The following is a 23,025-nucleotide window of genomic DNA, read 5'->3' as shown; positions in this document are numbered from 1 at the left end:
GCCACAAGGCCAAGGCCAAGGGCAGCAGCCACGGCCCCAGCGCGGCCGCCATCGCTGCGGGCCCCGGCTCCGCGGCAGCCGCACAGGAGCCGAGCGGAGCCGCGCTCGGGCCGCTCCCGCCCGGCCCCGCCTCGCCGGGGCAGCGCCGGCGCCTCTGCCCGCCCCGACACCCCCGCCCCGGGCCCCGGCTGTCGCAGGCCGAGGAAGCTCGGCGAGGGACGCTTGCAGCTGCGTGGGCAGAGGAGCAGAGGCGCCCCGGGGATGAAGGCTGGTGTCTCGGGGCTACCAGCGCGCCTCCATCGCTGTGTGGTTCCTTGCTGTGTGAGCCCTTTCAAAGTTACCGATGCCTCAGTACTTCTAAGAAAACCCTGCCAAGATTCTAATTAGTGCAGCGGTATAGAACATCATCAGGGTGGGGATCTGTGCAGTCTTCTGTGTCCTGAATAGAGTCCCATCCGAGGCTGTGACATTGTGGGGTTTCCAGCATCACCCCACATGTAAGATTTCTAATTTCCTGACACCTTTCTGGGGATGTTAATAAAACAGTTCTCTATCCTGAGAGATTCATGTAGTACCTTCTGGCTTTAGAGAGATCCAGCACCTCCTGGGGCAAAACGTCATGCATCATGGATGGTCTTCAGGAGTTAAAATAAAGGGAATAGTCTGGAGAAAGGAGGCTCTCAATATGCTTTGAGTGATCGTGGTGTTTTGGGGTGGTACCTCAGCACTGTTGGAGGAAAGCAAATGTCACTGCTATCTTAAAGAAGGGCAAGAAAGAAGACCCAGTGGGCTTCCCTCTAGCCCTGAGATGCTGATTGAGCACCTAATCCTGGAAATCAGTTCTAAGCACATGGAAGACAAAAATGTTTGCAGTACTCAGCAAGGGGAACTTATATTTGACAGAACTTGATAATGAACTTCTATGCTAAATGATTGGCTTTGTGGATGATGGAAGAGCAAATATGAATTGTTTACGTTGACTTCAGGAAGGCTATCAGCACTGTCCTTCAAAATAAGATCCTCCTAAGAGAAGCTGATGAAGTCTCAACTGAATGGGTAGATGGTGACCTGGACAGAACAGTGGACAGACAGACAATCCCTAAGAGTTGTGATCAGTAGCATGAGGTCTAGTTGGAAGTCAGCTTCCAGCAAGGCACCCCAGGGATCAGTGTTGGGTGAAGCCCTCTTTAACATCTTTAGCCATGATACGGAAGATGGAAATAAAGATGAACCCCAGCAAATTCTTTAAAGAAACAAGAGTAGTAGGAGAGGCTGCTACACAACAGGGTTGTGCTGCCACCCAGAGGGACCTCAGTACGCTGGAGAAATGGAACCTGAGGCAGTTCAAAAAGCTGTACTAATTTTCAGTGGGATAAAGGTTTTTAGTATTTTTTTTTTACAGTAGTGCTGATGACACAGGCAGGATCATGTTTTGGATGTTACTCTATAATGCTCACAGAACATCAAGGCCTTCTCTGATTTGCATACTGCCCCAATGATGAGTAGGCTCAGGATGGACAAGATACTGAGAGATGAAACAGCCAGAACAGGTGATGCCAAATTAGCAAAGGATTATTCCATTAGGTAATACATAATTTTCCAAAATACGACTCGGAGAAAGAAGGAGGAAAGGGGCTTTTTGGAGTTATGGCATATGGCAACACAGTCCAGCCTCACAGTGTGAGGATAACCAAGCACCAGTGCAGGTTGTCCAGGCACCTTGTGGAGTCTCCATGCTTGGAGATACTCACAAAGTTGAGGTTTGTGACCTGAGGGAAGCGGAGCCTGTGGAGAAGCCAAGCTAAAGCAGGCTGATTTTGAAGGAGCCATATGAGAAATGTGGCAATTGATCCTACACCCCTTTCCCACTGGCCCCGTGCCTTTTGGACAGAAGAGATAGAGAAATCAGGAATGCAGCATTGAAGGAAACCTGGGATGAAGCGAGCCTGCTTTAATGATTTTGATGTTGTTGTCACTCACAATTCTACTATGTTTTATTTATATCTGTGCTTATTTATATCTACTCTATTTTAAATTTCCAATAAACTAGAATCCTGTCAGTGTGCAGTTAAAGCCAGGAACACCTGCTTTTGCTCTGACTCCTTGGGAAAAGACTTAAGACACATCAAGTCCTGGCCCCTGGTGACTAACCCTCCTTACATCTAACACACCCCATACCAGGCCCGAGCTGGTTTGTGTTAAAGCTCAGCTGGGTTTCCTGTCCCCGTGTGAATAGAGCAGAAGTAGCGGGCAGAGTCGCTGGGTTGCAGAGCCCACAGAAGCAGAGACTTGTAACTGTCCCGTGAGACTGCGGCCCGACCCTCCACGGCTGCTCCGTACTTCTTTATATTGCCCGACAAGTTGATGAGAGACACCCACTCCAGACTGCCTCCGGGTGTCTGACGGTACCACCGAATTAAGTATCCCCCGAAGGTGCTGCTGGACAAGCGGCAGGAGAGGGTGACGGAGTCCCCGGGCGCTCGCAGCCCTCCGCCGGCCTCCTGCAGCCTCGGCTGTGCCCAGAGCCCTGCGGAGGGAGAGCGCAGCAATCGGGCAGGGAGCGAGCACGGCCCGAGGGCGCTGTCCCGGTGTCCCGGTGCCCCCGGGCCGGCACAGCCACAGCCACAGCCGCCAGCCCCGGCCCACAGCCCCTGTGTGTGTGTCTGTGTGTGTCTGTGTGTGTGTGTGAGTGTGTGTGTGTGTGTGTCTGTGTGTGTGTGTGTGTGTGTATGTGTGTGTGTGTGTGTGTGTGTGTGAGTGTGTGTGTGTGTGTCTCTGTGTGTGTGTGTGTGTGTGTGTCTGTGTGTGTGTGTGTGTCTGTGTGTGTGTGTGTGTCTCTGTGTGTGTGTGTGTGTGTGTGTGTGTGTGTCTGTGTGTGTGTGTGTCTGTGTGTGTGTCTGTGTGTGTGTGTGTGTGTGTGTGTGTGTGTGTGTGTCTCTGTGTGTGTGTGTGTGTCTCTGTGTGTGTGTGTGTGTGTGTGTCTGTGTCTGTGTGTGTGTCTGTCGGTGTCTCTGTGTCTGTGTGTGTGTGTGTGTGTGTGTGTGTGTCTGTGTGTGTGTGTGTGTGTGTGTGTCTGTGTCTGTGTGTGTGTCTGTGTCTGTGTGTGTGTGTCTGTGTGTGTGTGTGTGTGTGTCTGTGTGTGTGTGTGTGTGTGTGTCTGTGTGTCTGTGTGTGTGTGTGTGAGTGTGTCTGTGTGTGTCTGTGTGTGTCTGTGTGTGTGTGTGTGTGTGTGTGTGTCTGTGTCTCTGTGTGTGTGTGTGTGTGCCCCGGCCTTTGCCCGTGTTCCCTGCCGTGCCGCTGCTCCTGTCCTTTGGCCGCTCTCTGCCCTCGTCCCTGGCTGTCCCTCGTGCTCCTGCTCCCGCCTGTCCCTGTGGCTGTCCCTCGTTGCCCGGCCCGGGCTCGCTGCCCTCCCCGCCCGGCTCTCACCTGGCGGCCACAAGGCCAAGGCCAAGGGCAGCAGCCACGGCCCCAGCGCGGCCGCCATCGCTGCGGGCCCCGGCTCCGCGGCAGCCGCACAGGAGCCGAGCGGAGCCGCGCTCGGGCCGCTCCCGCCCGGCCCCGCCTCGCCGGGGCAGCGCCGGCGCCTCTGCCCGCCCCGACACCCCCGCCCCGGGCCCCGGGCCCGGCCCCGCCGGGCGGGAGCAGCGGGGGTTGCTTGTGGGCATTGTGTGGAAACGACTCCTTCCACTCGTCCCCTTTGTCCTACACTGCTTCCCTCCACACCTCAGAGCTCCCCACTGCGCCCCCACAAGCCCTGGATCGTTCTTCCCAAGTCTTGCAAACTATTCTTGCCGGCTTTTCCTGCTGGGCTGTGCCACTGGACGACCAGTGACTATGGGCTACGGGTCCAGTGTGACATCCACTGAGGGCAAACTGCAGAGGAACAGTGGGACATGGTGGTAGGGAGATGCTGGGGCTGCACAGACCTGCTGGAGCTCTCAGGAACAAAGCCTCCTTCTCATCCTTCCCAGGGTGGGAAATAATCCCAGAAACACAAGAGTCTGCATAATCAGAACTGCTGTGAATTTGCAACCCCCAACTTTCCCTACATTTTCCTGCCTGTATCCTTGTTGGTCCTGCGTGACTCACCTTCACCCCATGCTATGCTAGAGTCCTGTTACTCCTTTGGCATTCATCTGACTTCTGAACCTAAAAGCGAGAAACCAGTTAAATTTCCAGGGCCCCCACGGTCATTTCCTGTTGTTCTAGGCAGGACACAAAAAGATGTCCTTCAGGTCCCAGCAGCACGGTGATGCTCAGTGTCCTGCAGTTAAGGTTTCCTGGTGGGAAAACCTCTTGTGAGCAACAGGACCAGTGCAGCTCCAGGAGCTCTCCTCATAGAACAGCCCAAGCTGAATTCTACTTGGGCTCTGGGATGCCCAAACCAATTTGCCTTTGAGTTTCCAGCTCTACCAAACAGTGAGCCCAAACTCTCATAATGATCAACATCTTCATCTTTGTCTTCAATTATTTTTCATTATCTGATGATCTCAAAGCACTGTATTAAATATACAGAACCTCTTGCCTCATGGACTGCAGTGCTATTGTTTGCTTAGGTATTTTATAGTTTTACTAGGCTTTCCTTAGCTTTTCTCTTCATTAGTATTTTCCAAAGTAACATATGTCATGCTGGCTGGGGTGTGGGAGGATCTCATCATTTAACCATGTGCAGCAGGGGGAGGTTACCCTGCCCAGTGCTGAAGGCATTAAGGTAAAAACCGCAGTTGTCTTATTTGGCTGCTTTGCAAAAAGGAGCAATATGAGGGTCTGTGGTTCATTGGTTCTTGTGTCAGGGCTAGGGCTGGCCAGGAGCAGAGCAGAGACATGGATCCCCTGGCTCTGCTCACAGCCTCATCAAGGCTTTGGACAGGGTGCCCCAGCAGCATTGGATTCTGCAGTGTCAGCTCCCTGGAAGGACAGGTAAGGATTGACACTGAAATTGGATGTTATGTCCAGATATGTTGATTGTTTTCTTGAGGGATGTTTGTTTCTGTATGAAGAAGTAAGAAAAGTCATGTTTCAGCTCATTTGCAAAGGGTTCCATGGTCCTGCCTGTCTAAACCACTACTCCAAATACCTCTGTATAGATGGGGAAAATAGGGAAAAATATAGAGAAAATAGAGAATATAGAGAAAAATAGGGAGGAGTTGGGATGGGAGAAGTTGGAAAGGCTGGTATAAGAAGGAGAGGATTTCAGGCATGAAAGCACAGCCAAAGCTGGAGGATGTAGAGCCTCACCCCTCCTGTGCTGTTGGTGACACAGATTTTGTACGAACGGAAATTTGGCTTAGCTTAAGGTGGTGCCTCAGAGCGCAGTAATAAATCGCAGTGTCCTCAAGAGAGACTCCTGCTATTTCTAAGGGGGCTGTCTTATTATCGTAGACTACCATGGAGAATTTGCCACTGCGGTACTTTTCATTCTCTGTAGTTTTATGTGCTTGCAGGAGAAATGTCAAAGTACTTCCCGGGAGCTGGTGGTACCAGAAGAAGTTCAAATTGGTCTCACTCTCCTTAGTGGACTGACAAGGAAGAACCACTCGCTCTCCAACTTTGACTAGCATCTCAGAGAAGAATTGCTTCAGGGGATTACCTCCAACAAGACCTGCAACACAGGCATAAATGTGTCTGCAGAGAAGTTTGCTTTCTTCTCTCACTTGCTCTGTGTTTAAGACTGCCCCAATCTTTGCTATCTTTCCAAAGGAAAGTTCAGATATCTATATCCACCCCCCTTCTACGTTTCTCCCTGATCTCATCCTCCTGTTGGTAGACACCTCCAAATAACTTATTAAAAACCATGAGAGACAACAGGGAGGACATGAATACACCCACCTGACTGGATTAGCAGGATATATGCTGGAACAGCCATGGTGAAGATAATTTTTCCCATCTCAAGAACACTTTTGCTTCACGAGACTCTCAGCACACAGCAGAACACTCTTGGTAGCACAATGAAAAGGCACCACCCTGCAGAGAGAGTGCAGTGCACGTGTGACGCAGTCATTCCTCTGCGGTGTGGAGGGCTGCAATGAGGCCCATACACCTTTTGCTTTTGCTTGTCTCCACAGCAGAGAGTGGACAGTCTCAGTGGCTTCCTGTACTTTTCCTTGGGCTTCCTTCTCTGTCCATAACATTTACTGTGTGAGGCAACGTCTCTGCCTTGCTGCAGAATGTGTCTGCTTCTGTGTGCTCCTTGATGGTGGGCGGGCTTCTGAAAGCACAACAGCTCCTCAGAGAGTCCTCAGAGCATTCAGGGCTCTGGGAAACACAGGTGTCGTGTTCTTTTCAAAGAGTTTTGAGTTTATCTTAGTTCAGACTCTGATATTTTGGAACCAGCTGTTCAGTGTTTCTCTATACGTGACGGCTCAGGAGACAAGAGGAAGTTTTTTTGGTGGGGAAAGGGTATTTAAATGGGTGAACACATAAATTTATAGAACAGGGTTATGTAGTCCTGGTTCCAGTGGATTGGCTTAGTGCTGGCTGGGGAAGGTGAGGGCATGGTGTGGAGGAGGAATCTGCAGCCCCATCCACAGTGCAGTTCTATACCTGTGCAAGGCGTAAGGGCAGAACTTGGAGCTTTCCAGCCACTGTTGACACAGTGAAAAGGAAAGGGACTGAGATGGGGACAGAGACAGAAGCTAAAACCCCGGTGTGTGAATTTTGTGAGCAGAGAAGTGCCAAAGAGCAGCTCCTGAGCAGCACCTCTCTCCCTCTCCAGCCTCCCGGCAAATCCTGAGCTTTTGCTCTTTCTCATTTTGCTGCATACTTTGACTACAATAGACAGATCTTCACTGCTGGCCATCTGATTCTGCAGCAATGTACTTTTTATCAGCCAAGGCTGCAAGGTGAGAGTGGCCCTGTCAATCAAAGATCCTCAGCTGAAATTTGCCCAGGTGGTGAACATCCCCGGGCCAAAGCAGCCACTGTTCTTCAAGGACCCAGCGATGCCCCAGAAGGTACCCGGGCTTACTGCTCCCTGATGACCCACAGGACCAGTGATTTCAGTGCAGGGTGCAGATGTTTGTGACAGATTGCCCAGCCAACGTGAGCACTTTGAAAGCTTCAGTGGAAAGGAGCTGGTTTGGTGCTGTGCCTGTGGGAGGGTAAGACACAGTAAGACACTTATGTTCCCCCCTTTGGACACAAGGGCAATATCCTGCACCTGGGGAGGAACAACCCCATGCAGCAGTATGTGCTGGGAGCAGCCTAGTTGTTAAGCAGGTTTGCAGGAAACAGCCTGGGCGGTTCTGCTGTATACCACACTCAGTAAAGCTCCCTTGCCTCAAAGAAGGAACTCATAAGGCAAACCCTATCCTTTTGTACTCTTTAGCACTTGGGACAACAGCTGTGTCTTGTGCTGGTGAGGAACAGAGACAAGACTTCCAGCTACAGGGATGCACTCCAAAGACTCTCACACTGAATTAAGCTAAGAATCCAAACTATTATGAAGACATTTTTGTTGGGGCCTGAAATCAGCAGAAAAACTGAACTTTACAGGCACAGGATAGAGACAGCTGGAAATACAGAAGGTTGCATTTCAGTGCCTCTGCTGTGGGCAGATCTCTGCCAGGTTTGATCTGTTGCTGTTCAGCATCACTGAATCTTCTTCTGGTGCTGGCTGCTTTGTGGAGCTTTTGGGCAGAGCAGCAAAGGGAGTCCCTGCTGTGAGCAGCAGGTTCCCATGTGAGGGAGGACACACAAACACACACATGCTCATGTGACATCACTCATGCAAAAATCTGCACCCAAAACCACTTGCAGATACAGCATGCAGAGAAGTCCAGGAAAGAGAACACGTGCAGAAACATGGGAAACTGTGCACTCAACTGGGGATACCCTGGGGGTAGCCCTGTCAGGAATGCTGGAACATTCTGGAGATGGCAAAGGCCCCAGATGAGCTAATGGTGCTGTTTGAAGACTGCACAGAGGGGAGGTGAACTGGGAGCTTTGAAGAAAACATTGTATTCAAGGAATCTGTGATCATGGGCAATTCATGTCTGCTCTATTGGGCCTTGCACTGGAGATTTGGGAAGCTCCTACAGTGAGTGCCCTGTGCTTGTGTGTGGGTGTCATGGCAGAAATAACCTTACAGTGTGTAAGGAGAAAATGTATGATTGGTTTTTTTTTTGTTGTTTGTTTGTTTGTTTGTTTGTTTGTGGGACTTTTGTTATACAGAATATAAGACACCAGGGTGTGGGAAGGAAGCAGAAGCTCTTTCTGGTTGGGGTCTCTGTGAGTGTCTTTGGAAAGTCCACCAGGGTCTGTTTAATGCTGCATGAATGCAAGATTCCTAGCATCTTAAAGAATGCAAGGTTTAATTCCCATCTATGCTCTTGTTTTTATTCTGTTGCTAATACAGCCCCTTTATAATGACATTTGCTACCAGACCTTTCTTTCTGAGATCAGGGAGGGACCCTGCACCCCTTCTTCCCCTGTGACACCTCTCTGATACAGAGGAGGAACAGAAAACAAGCCAGCAGAATTTTCCGGATACAGTGGTAGGTGGGATATGGCCAAACCCAGGAGCTGGCCACTTCTTGCCGACAGGGCCATAAAGACCCCAAAGGAGTGGCCCAGACTGACATCATGTGCCTTTTCTGGACTTGTCCAGCAAGTGATCTGAGTCTCCTGCCCACACTGATGTGTTTTGATCCAGAAATGCTTGGGCCTTTCATCTTGTCACATTAAAAAAAAAAAAAAAAAAAAAAAAAAGAAGGCTTAATAGAGGAAGCCAAACCCCAGTCCATGGTATCAACTGGAATGTTTTGCATTCAAGATTAATTTGTCAAAAATTATCACCTCCACAAAGGATGCCTCTGTCAGTCTAGGGCAGTAAAGGTCCAGAAAAGCCAGCCCAGCTCTTTGCTCTCCCATCTCTTTCTCTTGACTTTTTCTTGGGAGTCAGGTGAGTCTGAAACTTTTTCTCCCTCTCTGCTTTGTCTAAAAGGTCTCAATTCAAAAGATCTCTCAATTGTGACCAGCTTTTTCCTGTGACATGGGGTTTCTTGTCATGGGAGGGGGAGAAGGTTCAAAGTGCAGGGAGGCTGGGACTGTGATCAGTTGTTATCTGGACTTGGAGTGTGGGCGGTGGCTGCATAGGAGCTGGTGATTCTTTTTAGGCTCTGGCAGGATGAGGCCAGCAAGCCCTCATACATCTCTACAGAGCATCCACCTCCTGGCACTGCATGTTATTTGACTCCTGATGTGGTTACAGGCTGCTCCTCATGTGTCTTTATATTTTGCTTTTTCCCTGCCCTCTCTCCAGGTACTCCTCATGCCCCAAGACATGTCCTGCATAGAGAAGTGCCAGCCCTGACAGCCCTGCGACCCCACCCCACTGGCCAACAACTGCAATGAGTGCTGTGTCAGGCAGTGCCAGAGCTCCCATGTCGTCATTGAGCCGCCTGCTGTGCTGGTGACCCTGCCCGGCCCCATCCTCAGCTCCTTCCCACAGAACACCGCCGTGGGATCCTCCACCTCCGCTGCCGTTGGCAACATCCTCAGCTCTGAGGGAGTGCCCATCAGCTCTGGGGGCTTTGACATCTCCTGCATCACCCACAGTTATGGTGGCAGAAGGTATCCTCCATGCTAAACCCACTGGTGCAGCCCTCACAAGGATCCCCAGGAACCCAGAAGCTGATGCTGGACTGAGAACACAGCTCCTGGCCATCAAATTCAGAGGTGCTGAGCAACCAATGCTGCCCTTCCATAGGGCAGCTGGGAGTCTCTGAAACCATGGCCAGTGTTTGATTTCCCTGTCTCCCACCTTTCTCTTGTCTTCTATACTTTTGTGCTGAAGGAACCCTAAGCCAGAGCTACCAAGCCCAGAGTGGAACAAGGAACAGGAATGATCCTTCACTCTCTTCCTAGGAAGCCTCTGACCATGGGCTTTGAACAGTTCTGACAGCTACTGGAAGCACACAGAGTTCCTTGGAGACCAGCTGGAGCCCACAGACCCTTCCCAGGGGCACACACACACCACAGACCTCCAGCAGTTTAGGGCAGCTTAGAAATCTGATGCTCAAACACTCATCAAGAAGTAAACTTGCAGCCCTTGAGGCTGGATTTCAGCGGGTGTAGTTTTCACCGTGTTTCCTGGGGTCAACTCGAAGAATTCTGAGTTCTGTAAAAGAAGATTGGGTCTCAACACCGAGCCATTTTGAGAAGCAGTTGAAGATGCCCAAGACTCCTACGTTCCCTTTTTTATGGGTGGGGAGCTTGAAATGCTGCTGGTGCCGGCGTCGGTTACCGAGTCAGTTCCCATGCTGGTGTCAATGCCGGTGTCTGTGACAGTTTCGGTGACGGTTCCGATGCCGGTTCCTGTGTCAATGCCGTTGTCGGATCAAGTGGCGGTTCCGATGTCGGTTCCTGTGTAGGTTCCGGTCTCGGTTCCGGTGTCGGACGCTCCCCGAGGGCCCGGGCCCGAGCGGGGCTGTGCGGGGTCGCTGCGGGCGGGCTCGGGGCACACGGAGGAGCTGCGGAGCCGCGCGGGGCCCGGCGGGCTCGGGGCAGCGCCCCCTGCTGGCCGCGGCCGGCGCTGCGCCCCCGGCCCCGCCCGGCCCCGCCCGCGGCGGTTCGTGCCCGGCCGCAGCCCCGGCCCCTCTGCCCGTGCGCCCAGCGCGCAGTAATACACGGCCGCGTCCCCGCGCCGGGGCCAACCGAGCCACAGCGCGCTCGAGCGCCCGTCCTCGGACACCCAGAGCTCCCCTGCGATGTCCGGCAGAACCTTGGACCCTCTAGCGATGAGTGCGAGGAATTCGGGTCCTCGGCCCGGGAGCTGACGGTAGAAATGGATGAAATCCTCGATCTGCTTTTTGGGATGTGAGCAGGTGATGTTGACGCCGCTGTCCTCGGTGGTCTCCAGCGACGGCTCCTGCTGCACCTGGGATCTGACCGAAGCCACTGTCGAGGACAGAAAAAAGACAAACCTGGAATCCTGCATTATCCTACTGCGCAGTAGAAAGCCCAAAGAAACCGAGCCTACAGAGATGGTGACGAAAAACAGATCCCAGAGGATGTCAAGATGTGCAGGAAAAAACAGTGTCCTCTAATCGTTTGTGGAGAGATGAATGCCAGAATGACAGGAGGATCGGTAGAGTCACTGGAGAACGGGGGCATGTGGGAAAAAGCACAAAAAGAAGAGTAACAAGGGAGCAAAACTAATTTGGTGAGTGATAAAGAAGGAACGATTGAGCAGAAATGGACATAGAATAGAAACCGGAGATGTCTGCGGGAGCGTGGGATGGAGAAGAAGGAGGGAGGAACGGGAGAAGAGATCTCGAGAAGAGGTGTGGGAAGAAGCCGGGCAGGAGGGCAGCGTCGAGGGAGCTGCGGGATCCCCCCAGTCCCAGGCGCGGCCCCTCGGCCGCCAGCCCCGCGCACCGAGCAGCAGCGCGGCCAGCGCCGCGCCCCGACCCCGCCGCATGCCGCCGCTCCGCCGGCCGAGCGTCGCTGGCCCCTGAGCCCCGGCTCTGTGCTCCGGCCGTGCCGCCTCCTGTCGGCCGCCGCCAGCTCCGCCCCGGCCGGGCTCAGCCCCCGCCTCTCCGAGCCCCGGCCCCAGGAGCGCCGCAGCAATTGGGGCACGGCCGGGCCCAAGAGGCGGCTGTGTCCCATGGCACAGCCCAGCGCCAGCGCACGGGAAGCAGATCCGCTCCGCCGCTGGCAGCACACGGGCGGCAGCATTGCCGAGCCTCTGTCCGTGCGCACAAGGCACAGCTCCTCCTTTTGCCCTGTGCAGCGCTGCTGCGAGCGGCTGTGTCCCGCCTGGGGCCGAGGCCACGGGGGCTGAGTTTGTGCTGAGTTCAGCCGAGCGGCCGAGCTGCACTGAAAGCGTCCTTGTTGGGCCCGAGATCGGCATGGGCCGAGCGGGAGCTTTGGAGGGGCAGCAAAGGGAGGGCTCAGCACGCAGGGGCTGCATTTCAGCGCCTCTGCCCTGCACACATGTGTAGCGGGCAGCTGCCGGCCCCGCTCAGCTGCACTCGGGCTCCTTCTGAGCCTGCGACGCTGCTGCTCTGTGCTGAGCAGGGCCAGAGCCGAGCTCACTCAGGGTCCCTGGCCCAGTCAGGAAATTCCCTCCCGATGAGGGACACACACCCGGACAGACACAGCTCGCTGCTCACCACACTGGAGCCACACCCAAATAAATCTGTGCTTCACGCGTGTCCCTGCAAACGGGGCTGCTGCAGGAGCGCCCAAGGCAGGAACACACACCCAGCCCTGGGCTCTGCTGAGGCCGTGTGGGACCAAGAGAAGCAGGGCTGGAGTGTGCAATGACTGGACATCCCCAGGGAAGCAGGGGGGATATTTTTCTTTACTTTGAGGCTGCACAATGCAGCGGTGAGTCAAAATTATCAAAGGTACTTTCTCAAATTATTGTTAGGTTGGACGTGGTGCAAAAGCATCAGAGCATTGTACAGCCGTGGGGATGCAACATCAGGTGAGCCCTGGGCTGAGCGCAGCGTCCCTTGCCCAGCCTCAGCCCTGCACAGACACCTCCCCTCCGTCCCTCCCCTGGGTTGTTGCACAGCCGGGGACGCTCCCTGCACCGGGGTGTCTGTCACAGCACAGAGGTACAAGGCAGTGTCAGAGAGCTGCACTTCCTCCACCTTCAGGACACTGTATTTCCCCGTGGTGTTCAGGTGCGTGGTGATCCGGCCGCTGTGCTTGGGGCCAGAGCCTGCTTGATAGGAGAGCAGCTGTGGGGCTTGGCCTTGCCGCAGCTCGTACCAGGACAAGGAAGTAAAACCAGTGATGTGGTATTTGCAGGTGGTCTGGAAGGGGTGTCCCTGCTTCACGAGGACTTGTCCATCGTCCTGGGTGACCGTGATCTGCCCCGTGGTGCCTGCAAGAAAGTGAAGGTCAGCAGCTCCACGTGGAAATGATACAGAAAGAAAAGATGAAGTGGGAGCAAAACTCTGGTGGACAAAGGTATCTTCCCTGCAGGGAAGTCCTGAGCTATGCAGACAGACAGGCGAGAGTGATTTTGGGCAGGATTTCAGAGCTGTCAACACAAGAGGATCCTGACAAGAGCTGGGCTGTGTCCCTACTTCTCCTTCTCGTAGGACAGTGGAACAGTGACTTTTGTGTGCTCAAGAAGTCTGAGTAGCCACTGAGGTACAGAAAAAGGATTCATCCTGCTTTGTCATCCCTGTCGCTTCCGAGGGCTTCTCAGTCCCTGAATAGACGCAATGGTGAGCTTGGAAAAAAGCCCTGGTTGTTTGTCCAGCCCAGAGAGCGCTGGGAGCCGTGGCAGAGCTGTGTGAGCCTGGAGGCAGAACGGGACACCCTGTTAATGTCAGTGAAATGAGAGTTGAAAAGTGCCTGGGGCAGGTTTGACAGTTCCTGGGATTTCATATTGGAAAAAAGGGACAGTGGGATTGCAGAAGCAGCTGAGATGTCCTGAGGTGACTGCAGGAGGGTCAGAAGAGCCAGGAAGAGGGAGATGGATAGGAGGAAAAAGACAGAAAAGGGGTCTCAGGTTTCTCTTCCCTCCCTTTTCCCTTTTCCTTTTCAAATTGAAGATCTTCTTGAGGAAACACTTGCAGAACCACAAAGAGGAGCCGATATTTCTCAGTCCTTTCCCTCTATTCAGTCCTGTTTCCCCACATGGTGCTGATAAGGCTGTTGAGGGTTTCCTGCGGGGAAGAAGAAGAAGAAGCCTTGGGGAAGTGCCGGGACTTACCCAGGAGCTGTCCCAGGAAGAGGGTGAGGATGAGAGAGGCGAGGTGCATGGCGAGAGCAAGCTGCGTGTTTGCTGAGTGAGGAAGAGTGAGGGAGCACGGCGCAGCCCCGAGATAGCCGAGCTGCTGGAAACGCCTCTCTGGGGGAGCAGAGGAAGCAGCAGCGGCGGGAGCAGGCAGAGCCGTGAGCTGTCCTTGCAGTGCCTGCAATTCTCCTTCTGGGTTTCTCGCGGGTCCAGCAGCAGCCGCCGTGGCTCCCTGAGCCATTGGCACTGGGAGCATTCCGTGCCTCTGGGGCCTGACTCACGGCAAGGGGCTGTTCCTGCTCAGCTCGCAGGGGAATCCTCACCTCCCCAGCTGGAATGGCGAGCTCTGCTGCACAGCCAGGGCCGGGCACTGGGGAGGGCAGGGCCTTCATCCCCACTCATCTTTCTCCCCTGTCTGGGGTCCTTGCTATTTCCTCTGGGAACAGGAGACTCCTCCGTCTCTGTCTCTCTGTCTCTGTCTCTGTCTCTGTCTCTGTCTCTGTCTCTGTCTCTGTCTCTGTCTCTGTCTCTGTCTCTGTCTCTGTCTCTGTCTCTGTCTCTGTCTCTGTCTCCGTCTCTTCTCCCCTGTCCTTGTGCATCTGCCGGGGATGAATGCCTCTCCCCTAGGTTCCTTACTCCAAGCCCCTTTTCCATGTCGATTGGAATGATTCCTTCCTAGTCTTTTTGGTTTTCTCGACAACGGGTTTATCACAAAAAGCTTCTAGAATGATATGAATAATGATGCAGATTGTTATTGCCAATAGAATTGGTAATATCAATGGTAACGATATTGGTTGTAACAGGAACATTCTCATGCAGCTGTTGCACCTCCCCATGGTTTAGAAGGAGGTTTCTAGAGAAGAGGGGGGTCTTGAGGTGGTAACAGATTTTCCATGTGAATGTTTTCCCTCCTTCGGGCTCATTCAAAGCTTTTTCCTTGACCTTCAGAGCAGAGAGAAGACGATCAGACACGTACAGGGAGATGAGGATTCCTGCCAGCATTTGTGCTGAGAAGAGAAACCTGCCACCATCCTTGCTGATGCCAGAGATACATCAGTGCCAGTGTCTCCATTGCTGAGGATTCCATCTCCTCTCTCATCATCTCTAAGCCCTTGAAAGTGACAAAGCTCAGCCTGAGGCAATTCACAGGCACAGCTGCCTAAAGGGCCATCAATTCTGAGCTGCCTCCTTCTGTCCCTTATCACCTACTGTCATACTGATGGCATTGTGTTCTTTGCTTATCACTTTCCCTTGTCCCTGTTCTCCCCTTGGATAAGAAAATGGATTTTATGTGAGCCTTAGAGAACCAGGCAATTCTCGCTTTCACGTGCCCTGACTGTGGTCTCTGCTGAACTGGCTCAGTGCAATGAGTTCCTGAAGATGCTGAAAGGCTCCTGTCCCCCAAAGAGAAATGCGGTCTCTAGAGCAATTCTATGGAGGAAAACCTCATGTGGAACTCACTTTTCCAAGTGTCTCCCTCCAGCTGTTGCAGCATTGCTAAATGCTGGCATCTCCTTTTCAGGAGAGCTGAGAGGTTACTAAGGTGAAGGGAAAGGGAGCAATCAGGTTCAGCTGGAAGGTGGCTGTGATGGAGCCCACAGATGTTCAGACGTGCTCTGCCACTCCAACCGATTTATTATTTTCCCTCCCAGATGTTGTACTGTTTAAGGGAGATGCTGAATGCACATCCAGGGGTGTTTGTGGACAGGTGAGGATAAGAAGAAAGTGTAGAGCAGTGAATTGCAGCCTCGGGTGGAATTGAAAGGACATCTGCCTTAGGCATCCGTGTGAGAATGTGCTGCTTGTTGTGCACCTTGCAGGATGGAAGAGAGTTTCTGGCGGGACCGAGATGATGGAGATTCCTTTGTCACCTCCGAAAGCCCGGCTGCAAATCCCTCTCATGCCATGGCCTGCCGAGGTGACAGCACTCGATGAAGGAGGCTCTGTGTGCCTGAGAGTGCAGCTGCTTTGTGAGGTGCCAGCAGCGATGCTGTCAAGGAGCAGCTCCTTGCTTTGCCGAGCAGGCTGAGAGCAGCAGCAGCAGCAGCAGGAGGAGGTGTGGGCGGAGGGCGAGAGGCGATGGCAGAGGGGCAGCCCGCAGCAGTTTGGCGGCCGGGAGAGGCTGCAGAGGGCGAGAGGGGAGTCCGGGCCTCGTGTGGCGAGTGTGTAAGCGCAGGGGACAGGCGGCAGGCGTGTGTCCGGGCGAGTGTGTAAGCGCAGGGGGCAGGCGGCAGGCGTGTGTCCGGGCGAGTGTGTAAGCGCAGGGGGCAGGCGGCAGGCGTGTGTCCGGGCGAGTGTGTAAGCGCAGGGGGCAGGCGGCAGGCGTGTGCCCGGGCCCGAGCGGGGCTGTGCGGGGTCGCTGCGGGCGGGCTCGGGGCACACGAAGGAGCTGCGGAGCCGCGCGGGGCCCGGCGGGCTCGGGGCAGCGCCCCCTGCTGGCCGCGGCCGGCGCTGCGCCCCCGGCCCCGCCCGGCCCCGCCCGCGGCGGTTCGTGCCCGGCCGCAGCCCCGGCCCCTCTGCCCGTGCGCCCAGCGCGCAGTAATACACGGCCGCGTCCCCGCGCCGGGGCCAACCGAGCCACAGCGCGCTCGAGCGCCGATCTGCCGACACCCACAGACGACCCGCAATGGCCGGCACATCCTTGGACTCTTTCAAAGTGAGTGCGACGAGTTCGGGTCCTCGGCCCGGGAGGTGACGGTACCAGGAGATCCATTCGTTGGTCGAGATTTCGGGATGTGAGCAGGTGATGTTGATGCCGCTGTGCTCGGTGGTCTCCAGCGACGGCTCCTGCTGAACCTGGGCTCTGGCCACAGCCGCTGTTTGGGAGAAAAGAACAATCCCTTTTTTTAGTAGAAAATATCAGGCAGGGGGATACGACGGAGGAAGACAGATCAGAGGTAAGTGGAAGATCTTCTGCATAAGGATGGGGAGATTATTTCACTGAGAGTGTTCGAGGACAAGAATCTATTTAGATTTTTAGAACTTTTAGAGGAAAAATCAGGGAGAAATTAAAAAAATACACCGCCTGAGGGAGATGGATGGATGGGTGGATGGATGGATGGATGGATGGATGGATGGATGGATGGATGGAGACATAGAGTAAAATAGGCAAAGTGGGAAGCAATGCCTTTACGAAGGGAAAAAAGTGGGAAAGCAGAGGTGGGAACAAAGGGTAAATAATAAGGGAAAAGGAACAGGAATGTGAGAAATGAATCTTGGCCTGGAGCGGGTTTTAGGTTTCCCCCTGAGCCGGCCGCCCCTTGTCCGCCAGCCCCGCGCACCGAGCAGCAGCGCGGCCAGCGCCGCGCCCCGACCCCGCCGCATGCCGCCGCTCCGCCGAGCGTCGCTGGCCCCTGAGCCCCTGAGCCCCGGCTCTGTGCTCCGGCCGTGCCGCCTCCTGTCGGCCGCCGCCAGCTCCGCCCCGGCCGGGCTCAGCCCCCGCCTCTCCGAGCCCCGGCCCCAGGAGCGCCATAGCAATTCGGTTATGGCGGGATATTTTTCTTTATTTGAGACTGCACAATAGAGAGATAAGTCAAAATAATCAGAAATACTTTCCCGAAAATATCTTACAATGCACGTGGTGCAAAATCATCAGAGCATTTTACAGCCGTGGGGATGCAACATCAGGTGAGCCCTGGGTTGAGCGCAGCGTCCCTTGCCCAGCCTCAGCCCTGCACAGACACCTCCCCTCCCTCCCTCCCTCCCCTGGGTTGTTGCACAGCCGGGGACGCTCCCTGCACCGGGGTGTCTGTCACAGCACAGAGGTACAAGGCAGTGTCAGAGAGCTGCACTTCCTCCACCTTCAGGACACTGTATTTCCCCGTGGTGTTCAGGTGCGTGGTGATCCGGCCGCTGTGCTTGGGGCCAGAGCCTGCTTGATAGGAGAGCAGCTGTGGGGCTTGGCCTTGCCGCAGCTCGTACCAGAGGAGGGCATAAAAGTTACTGCTCTGGTATTTGCAGGTGGTCTGGAAGGGGTGTCCCTGCTTCACCATGACTTGTCCATCGTCCTGGGTGACCGTGATCTGCCCCGTGGTGCCTGCAAGAAAGTGAAGGTCAGCGGCTGCACAGGGAAGGACTATGAGAAGCAAAACGAAGTCTATGGAAATCCTGTTGCAGATAGCTCCCTGTCCTGTACGGAAGTCCTGAGAGATTTTGGGCAGGAGTTTGGAGCTCTTTGCTCTGCATCAGCTAAAGGTGAGCTGGGCTGTGTTTCTGCTCAGCTCCTCCTGCTCCCAGGACCAGGGAAGCACCACTCATGCCTGAACTTTGTGTGCTGGAGGCAGCACCCCTCCAGCTGCCTGAGGAGCCCATGGAGGCACAGCAGAAAGATTCATCCTGCTTCCCCATCCCTGTCACCTCTGAGGGCTCCTCAATCCCTGAGTAGACACAATGGTGAGCTTGGAAAGAAGCCCTGGTTGTTTGTCCAGCCCAGAGAGCGCTGGAAGCCGTGGCAGAGCTGTGTGAGCCTGGAGGCAGAACGGGACACCCTGTTAATGTCAGTGAAATGAGAGTTGAAAAGTGCCTGGGGCAGATTTGACAGGACCTGGGAATTCACATTAGAAAGAGGGGACAGTGGGATTGCAGAAGCAGCTGAGATGTCCTGAGGTGACTGCAGGAGGGTCAGAAGAGCCAGGAAGACGGAGATGGATAGCAGGAAAGAGAAAAGACAGTAAAGCAGTCTGAGATTTCTCTTCTCTCTTTTCCCTCTTCCTTTTCAAATCGAAGATCTTCTTGAGGAAACACTTGCAGAACCACAAAGAGGAGCCGATATTTCTCAGTCCTTTCCCTCTATTCAGTCCTGTTTCCCCACATGGTGCTGATAAGGCTGTTGAGGGTTTCCTGCGGGGAAGAAGAAGAAGAAGCCTTGGGGAAGTGCCAGGACTTACCCAGGAGCTGTCCCAGGAAGAGGGTGAGGATGAGAGAGGCGAGGTGCATGGCGAGAGCAAGCTGCGTGTTTGCTGAGTGAGGAAGAGTGAGGGAGCACGGCGCAGCCCCGAGATAGCCGAGCTGCTGGAAACGCCTCTCTGGGGGAGCAGAGGAAGCAGCAGCGGCGGGAGCAGGCAGAGCCGTGAGCTGTCCTTGCAGTGCCTGCAATGCTCCTTCTGGGTTTCTCGCGGGTCCAGCAGCAGCCGCCGTGGCTCCCTGAGCCATTGGCACTGGGAGCATTCCGTGCCTCTGGGGCCTGACTCACGGCAAGGGGCTGTTCCTGCTCAGCTCGCAGGGGAATCCTCACCTCCCCAGCTGGAATGGCGAGCTCTGCTGCACAGCCAGGGCCGGGCACTGGGGAGAGCAGGGCCTTCTTCCCCACTCAGCTTTCTCCCCTGTCTGGGGTCCTTGCTATTTCCTCTGGGAACAGGAGACTCCTCCGTCTCTGTCTCTGTCTCTGTCTCTGTCTCTGTCTCTGTCTCTGTCTCTGTCTCTGTCTCTGTCTCTGTCTCTGTCTCTGTCTCTGTCTCTGTCTCTGTCTCTGTCTCTGTCTCTGTCTCTGTCTCTGTCTCTGTCTCTGTCTCTGTCTCTTCTCCCCTGTCCTTGTGCATCTGCCAGGGATGAATGCCTCTCTCCCAGGTCCCTTTCTCCAAGCCCCTTTTCCATGTCGAATGGAATGATTCCTTCCTGGTCTTTTTGGTTTTCTCGACAACGGGTTTATCACAAAAAGCTTCTAGAATGATATGAATAATGATGCAGATTGTTATTGCCAATAGAATTGGTAATATCAATGGTAACGATATTGGTTGTAACAGGAACATTCTCATGCGGCTGTTGCACCTCCCCATGGTTTAGAAGGAGGTTTCTAAAGTAGTGGAGATTCCTGAGCGTGTCACAGATTTTCCATGTGAATGTTTTCCATCCTACGGGCTCCTTCAAAGCTTTTTCCTTCTTGCACTTCAGAGCAGAGAGAACACGATAAGGCACATAGAGGCAGATGGGGATTCCTGCCAGCATTTGTGCTGAGAAGAGAAACCTGCCACCATTCCTGCTGATGCCAGAGACACATCAGTGCCAGTGTCTCCATTGCTGAGGATTCCATCTCCTCTCTCATCATCTCTAAGCCCTTGTCTGTGACAAAGCTCAGCCTGAGGCAATTCACAGGCACAGCTACTGTTTCCTAAAGGGCCATCAATTAGAGGCTGTTGAGCTCTGAGCTCCCTCCTTCTGTCCCTTATCACCTACTGACACATAGGTGTCAATCTGTACTTTCTATATCTCCTTCCTTTTTCTTCCCTTGAAAGGAAAATGGATGTGATGTGAGCCTTAGTGAACCAGGCACTTTTACCTATCACTTGCCCTGACCGTGGGCTGCTGCAGGAGCGCCCAAGGCAGGAACACACACCCAGCCCTGGGCTCTGCTGAGGCCGCGTGGGGCCAAGAGAAGCAGGGCTGGAGTGTGCAAGGACAAGGTCCCAGGCAAGCACAGGGGATATTTTTCTTTACTTCGATTCTGCACAATGTAGTGATGAGTCAAAACAATGAGAAACACTTTTTCGATAATTCGCTAGGATGGATGTGGTGCAAAATCATCAGAGCATTGTACAGCCGTGGGGATGCAACATCAGGTGAGCCCTGGGTTGAGCGCAGCGTCCTTTTCCCAGCCTCAGCCCTGCACAGACACCTCCCCTCCCTCCGTCCCTCCCCTGGGTTGTTGCACAGCCGGGGACGCTCCCTGCACCGGGGTGTCTGTCACAGCACAGAGGTACAAGGCAGTGTCAGAGAGCTGCACTTCCTCCACCTTCAGGACACTGTATTTCCCCGTGGTGTTCAGGTGCGTGGTGATCCGGCCGCTGTGCTTGGGGCCAGAGCCTGCTTGATAGGAGAGCAGCTGTGGGGCTTGGCCTTGCCGCAGCTCGTACCAGAGCAATTCCCTTAAAACAGTGATGTGGTATTTGCAGGTGGTCTGGAAGGGGTGTCCCTGCTTCACCATGACTTGTCCATCGTCCTGGGTGACCGTGATCTGCCCCGTGGTGCCTGCAAGAAAGTGAAGGTGAGCGGCTGCACAGGGAAGGACTATGGGAAGCAAAACAAAGTACATGGAAATCCTGTTGAAGAAAGCTCCGTGCCCTGTAGGGGTGTTGTAAGAGACGGTCCGAAGATTCTCTCATCTCTCTCCCAATTGTCTCAAGGACAGGGACTGATACCCTGAATATCAGGGACTTGGTCCAGGGGTTTGGGCCTAGCTGAGGTGGATGTTTTCTAAGTGATTGCTTGGAGGTCGATTGTTTGCATGGTACACAGCCCTCATTCCTGCGGGAGAGCAGAGGCTTGCAAGATGTGATTTTCTCTGTACCCTACACCTGCCTCCTGCGCAATGAAATACATCAAAACGATCATCAACCTCCTCTGGTTTTGGCCCTGTGCCCCTTGCTTTGTAAAACACTATAAAATCACCCCATAAAATTACCTTACTATGAGATCTCCCCAACGGACAGAAGACTCTGCGTTGATGGACGGTGAGTGGACTTGGACGTTGGTAGCTATAATCCCGTTTATCTCTTTTTCTTTATGCTTTGCTTTCTCCTCTTTTCCCTCTATCACATATTAGTGCTGATGAGCACTCAATAAAGTGTGTTTTCCTGTTAAAGTCCCTGGATTGCTGATAATCTTCCCTACTCTAAGATCGAATAAAAGAACCACATCATGGATCCCACATTGCAGATCATGACAGGAGTCCTGAGAGTTTTCGGCAGGAGTTCGGAGCTCTTTGCTCTGATTCAGCCAAATGAAAGCTGGGCTGTGTTCCTGCTCCTGCTCCTCCGGCTCACAGGACCAGGGAACCGCCTGTCGTGCCTGAATTTTGTATACTGGAACCAGCACCCCTCCAGCTGCCTGAGGAGCCCATGGAGGCACAGCAGAAAGGTTCATCCTGCTTCCCCATCCCTGTCACCTCTGAGGGCTCCTCAATCCCTGAGTAGACACAATGGTGAGCTTGGAAATAAGGAGCCCTGCTTGTGTGTCCAGCCGAGAGAGCACTGGGAGCCGTGGCAGAGCTGTGTGAGCCTGGAGGCAGAACGGGACACCCTGTTAATGTCAGTGAAATGAGAGTTGAAAAATGCCTGGTTTGACAGGACCTGGGAATTCACATTAAAACAGGAGCATTATGCTAGTGCAGAAGCAGCTGAGATGTCCTGAGGTGACTGCAGGAGGGCCAGAAGAAAATGGCAGAGGGAGATGGACAGCAGGGGAGAGAAGAGAGAAAAGGCATCTGAGGTTTCCCTTCCTTCTCTGTTTTCCTTTTAAAACTGGGGAGCTTCTTGAGGAAACACTTGCAAAACCACAAAGAGGAGCTGATATTTCTCAGCCCTTTCCCTCTATTCAGTCATGATTTCCCACATGGTCCTGATAAGGCTGTTGAGGGTTTCCCGGTGGGAATAATAAAAATAAGAAGGATGCCTTGGGGAAATGCCAGGACTTACCCAAGAGCTGGCCCAGGAAGATGGTGAGGATGAGAGAGGCGAGGTGCATGGCGAGAGCAAACTGCGTGTTTGCTGAGTGAGGAAGAGTCAGAGAGCGCGGCCCCGAGATACGAAGTGAGGATGGGAGGAGGCGGCAGGAGAGTGTGGGGAGTGTGTAAGCGCAGGGGGCAGGCGGCAGGCGTGTGTCCAGGCGAGTGTGTAAGCGCAGGGGGCAGGCGGCAGGCGTGTGTCCGGGCGAGTGTGTAAGCGCAGGGGGCAGGCGGCAGGCGTGTGTCCGGGCGAGTGTGTAAGCGCAGGGGGCAGGCGGCAGGCGTGTGTCCGGGCCCGAGCGGGGCTGTGCGGGGTCGCTGCGGGCGGGCTCGGGGCACACGAAGGAGCTGCGGAGCCGCGCGGGGCCCGGCGGGCTCGGGGCAGCGCCCCCTGCTGGCCGCGGCCGGCGCTGCGCCCCCGGCCCCGCCCGGCCCCGCCCGCGGCGGTTCGTGCCCGGCCGCAGCCCCGGCCCCTCTGCCCGTGCGCCCAGCGCGCAGTAATACACGGCCGCGTCCCCGCGCCGGGGCCAACCGAGCCACAGCGCGCTCGAGCGCCGATCTGCCGACACCCACAGACGACCCACAATGGCCGGCACATCCTTGGACTCTTTCAAAGTGAGTGCGACAAATTCGGGTCCTCGGCCCGGGAGCTGACGGTACCAGGAGATCCATTCGTTGGTCGAGATTTCGGGATGTGAGCAGGTGATGTTGATGCCGCTGTGCTCGGTGGTCTCCAGCGACGGCTCCTGCTGAACCTGGGCTCTGGCCACAGCCGCTGTTTGGGAGATAAGAACAATCCCTTTTTTTAGTAGAAAATATCAGGCAGGGGGATACGACGGAGGAAGACAGATCAGAGGTAAGTGGAAGATCTTCTGATAAAGGATGG

At 54.4% G+C, this 23,025-nt stretch overlaps 2 long non-coding RNA genes and 2 gene segments (V, D, J or C); 2 read left to right on the top strand and 2 right to left on the bottom strand.

The window, feature by feature from the left end:
- Nucleotides 1-1,413: 1,413 nt before the first annotated feature.
- On the bottom strand, nt 1,414-3,530 carry LOC147649165 (Ig heavy chain V region C3-like). The segment is given in 2 exon segments: nt 1,414-2,527; nt 3,427-3,530. Coding segments are annotated over 2 exon segments (387 nt in total).
- A 4,791-nt stretch (nt 3,531-8,321) lies between these two features.
- On the bottom strand, nt 8,322-10,939 carry LOC111941988 (T cell receptor alpha variable 4-like). The segment is given in 2 exon segments: nt 8,322-10,120; nt 10,247-10,939. A coding segment is annotated over 1 exon segment (600 nt).
- A 2,673-nt stretch (nt 10,940-13,612) lies between these two features.
- Nucleotides 13,613-15,893, top strand: LOC111945269 (uncharacterized). The gene is made up of 3 exons (XR_015279577.1): nt 13,613-13,701; nt 14,651-15,410; nt 15,523-15,893. It is a non-coding gene; the product is annotated as an uncharacterized LOC111945269 (long non-coding RNA).
- A 327-nt stretch (nt 15,894-16,220) lies between these two features.
- LOC147649164 (uncharacterized) lies at nt 16,221-20,682 on the top strand. Its single transcript, XR_015279581.1, has 3 exons — nt 16,221-16,599; nt 17,663-17,896; nt 20,590-20,682. It is a non-coding gene; the product is annotated as an uncharacterized LOC147649164 (long non-coding RNA).
- The last annotated feature ends 2,343 nt before the right edge of the window (nt 20,683-23,025 follow it).

Source organism: Cyanistes caeruleus, chromosome 27 (genome assembly GCF_971803275.1).
Source record: "Cyanistes caeruleus chromosome 27, bCyaCae1.hap1.1, whole genome shotgun sequence".
In the NCBI taxonomy this organism is placed as follows: domain Eukaryota; kingdom Metazoa; phylum Chordata; class Aves; order Passeriformes; family Paridae; genus Cyanistes; species Cyanistes caeruleus.
Note: the sequence above shows the minus strand (reverse complement) of the source record. Positions and strands in the feature narration are given on the sequence as shown.